A 783-nucleotide genomic window follows, 5' to 3' on the forward strand; every position below is an offset into this window, starting at 1 on the left:
TGTTGTGTTTGCTCCAGAGGTTTTTGTACAGAGTCCTGGTGTTTCCTGTCACTGTGGGCTGCAGAGCACAGTAGTACACAGCAGAGTCAGACAATTTAGCTGAGACGATTTGCAGATCCACACGTTTCTCCTTTGAGTTAATGTGAGCTGAGAAATCAGACTGAGCCGGAGGAATCCATTCTCCCTCTGTGATGTAGAGCAGGAACTCTGGTCTGGATCTCTGGTACTGTTGGTACCACTGGATGTTGTTGATAACACCCTCATATTTACAGGTCAGGGTGATGTTTCCTCCCTCTGCAACAGCTTCTTCAGTACTTTGTGGTTTTATGCTGTTCATGGAAGCCATGGCTGCAAAACAAGAGTTATTCATGTCAGTTATTGTGCAACACATTCTGACAGCAAGAGACTGAGCCCAGGTTCTTGGCTTGGTCTTTCATATGTGATACATTTGAGATGCTTTACAAACCCGACGCTGATTAAATCAGAATAGATGTGATGTTACAGCAGCAGGTTAATGTGACACTTGTTTGTCCTCATACTCACCTATAAAGTGCGATAAAATGAAAAAGAGGCAGAGCGCCATGTCTGTGGAGCTGCTGAAGACAAACGCAGCAGGTGAACGATGTTCTTCCACTGCAGCAGGATGAACAAACTAACCAGCCTCTCTGCTGCACAGCCCTTCTCCTCAGCATCAGGCTGACTGTGCTCCAAGCTCCTCGAACGTTTCTTCTCTGGACACAGAAAGAATCTCATTGACTGAGCTGGCCTTCGGTGGGCGGGGCC

General features: G+C 47.0%; 1 gene segment (V, D, J or C); it reads right to left on the reverse strand.

The window, feature by feature from the left end:
* Window position 1: 1 nt before the first annotated feature.
* LOC109953889 (T-cell receptor alpha chain V region RL-5-like) lies at window positions 2-740 on the reverse strand (the record flags this gene model as incomplete). The annotated part of the segment is given in 2 exon segments: window positions 2-348; window positions 544-740. Coding segments are annotated over 2 exon segments (387 nt in total), but the record flags the coding sequence as incomplete, so codon positions are not given.
* Between the last annotated feature and the right edge of the window lie 43 nt (window positions 741-783).

Source organism: Monopterus albus, unplaced genomic scaffold, assembly GCF_001952655.1.
Source record: "Monopterus albus unplaced genomic scaffold, M_albus_1.0 scaffold1857.1, whole genome shotgun sequence".
In the NCBI taxonomy this organism is placed as follows: domain Eukaryota; kingdom Metazoa; phylum Chordata; class Actinopteri; order Synbranchiformes; family Synbranchidae; genus Monopterus; species Monopterus albus.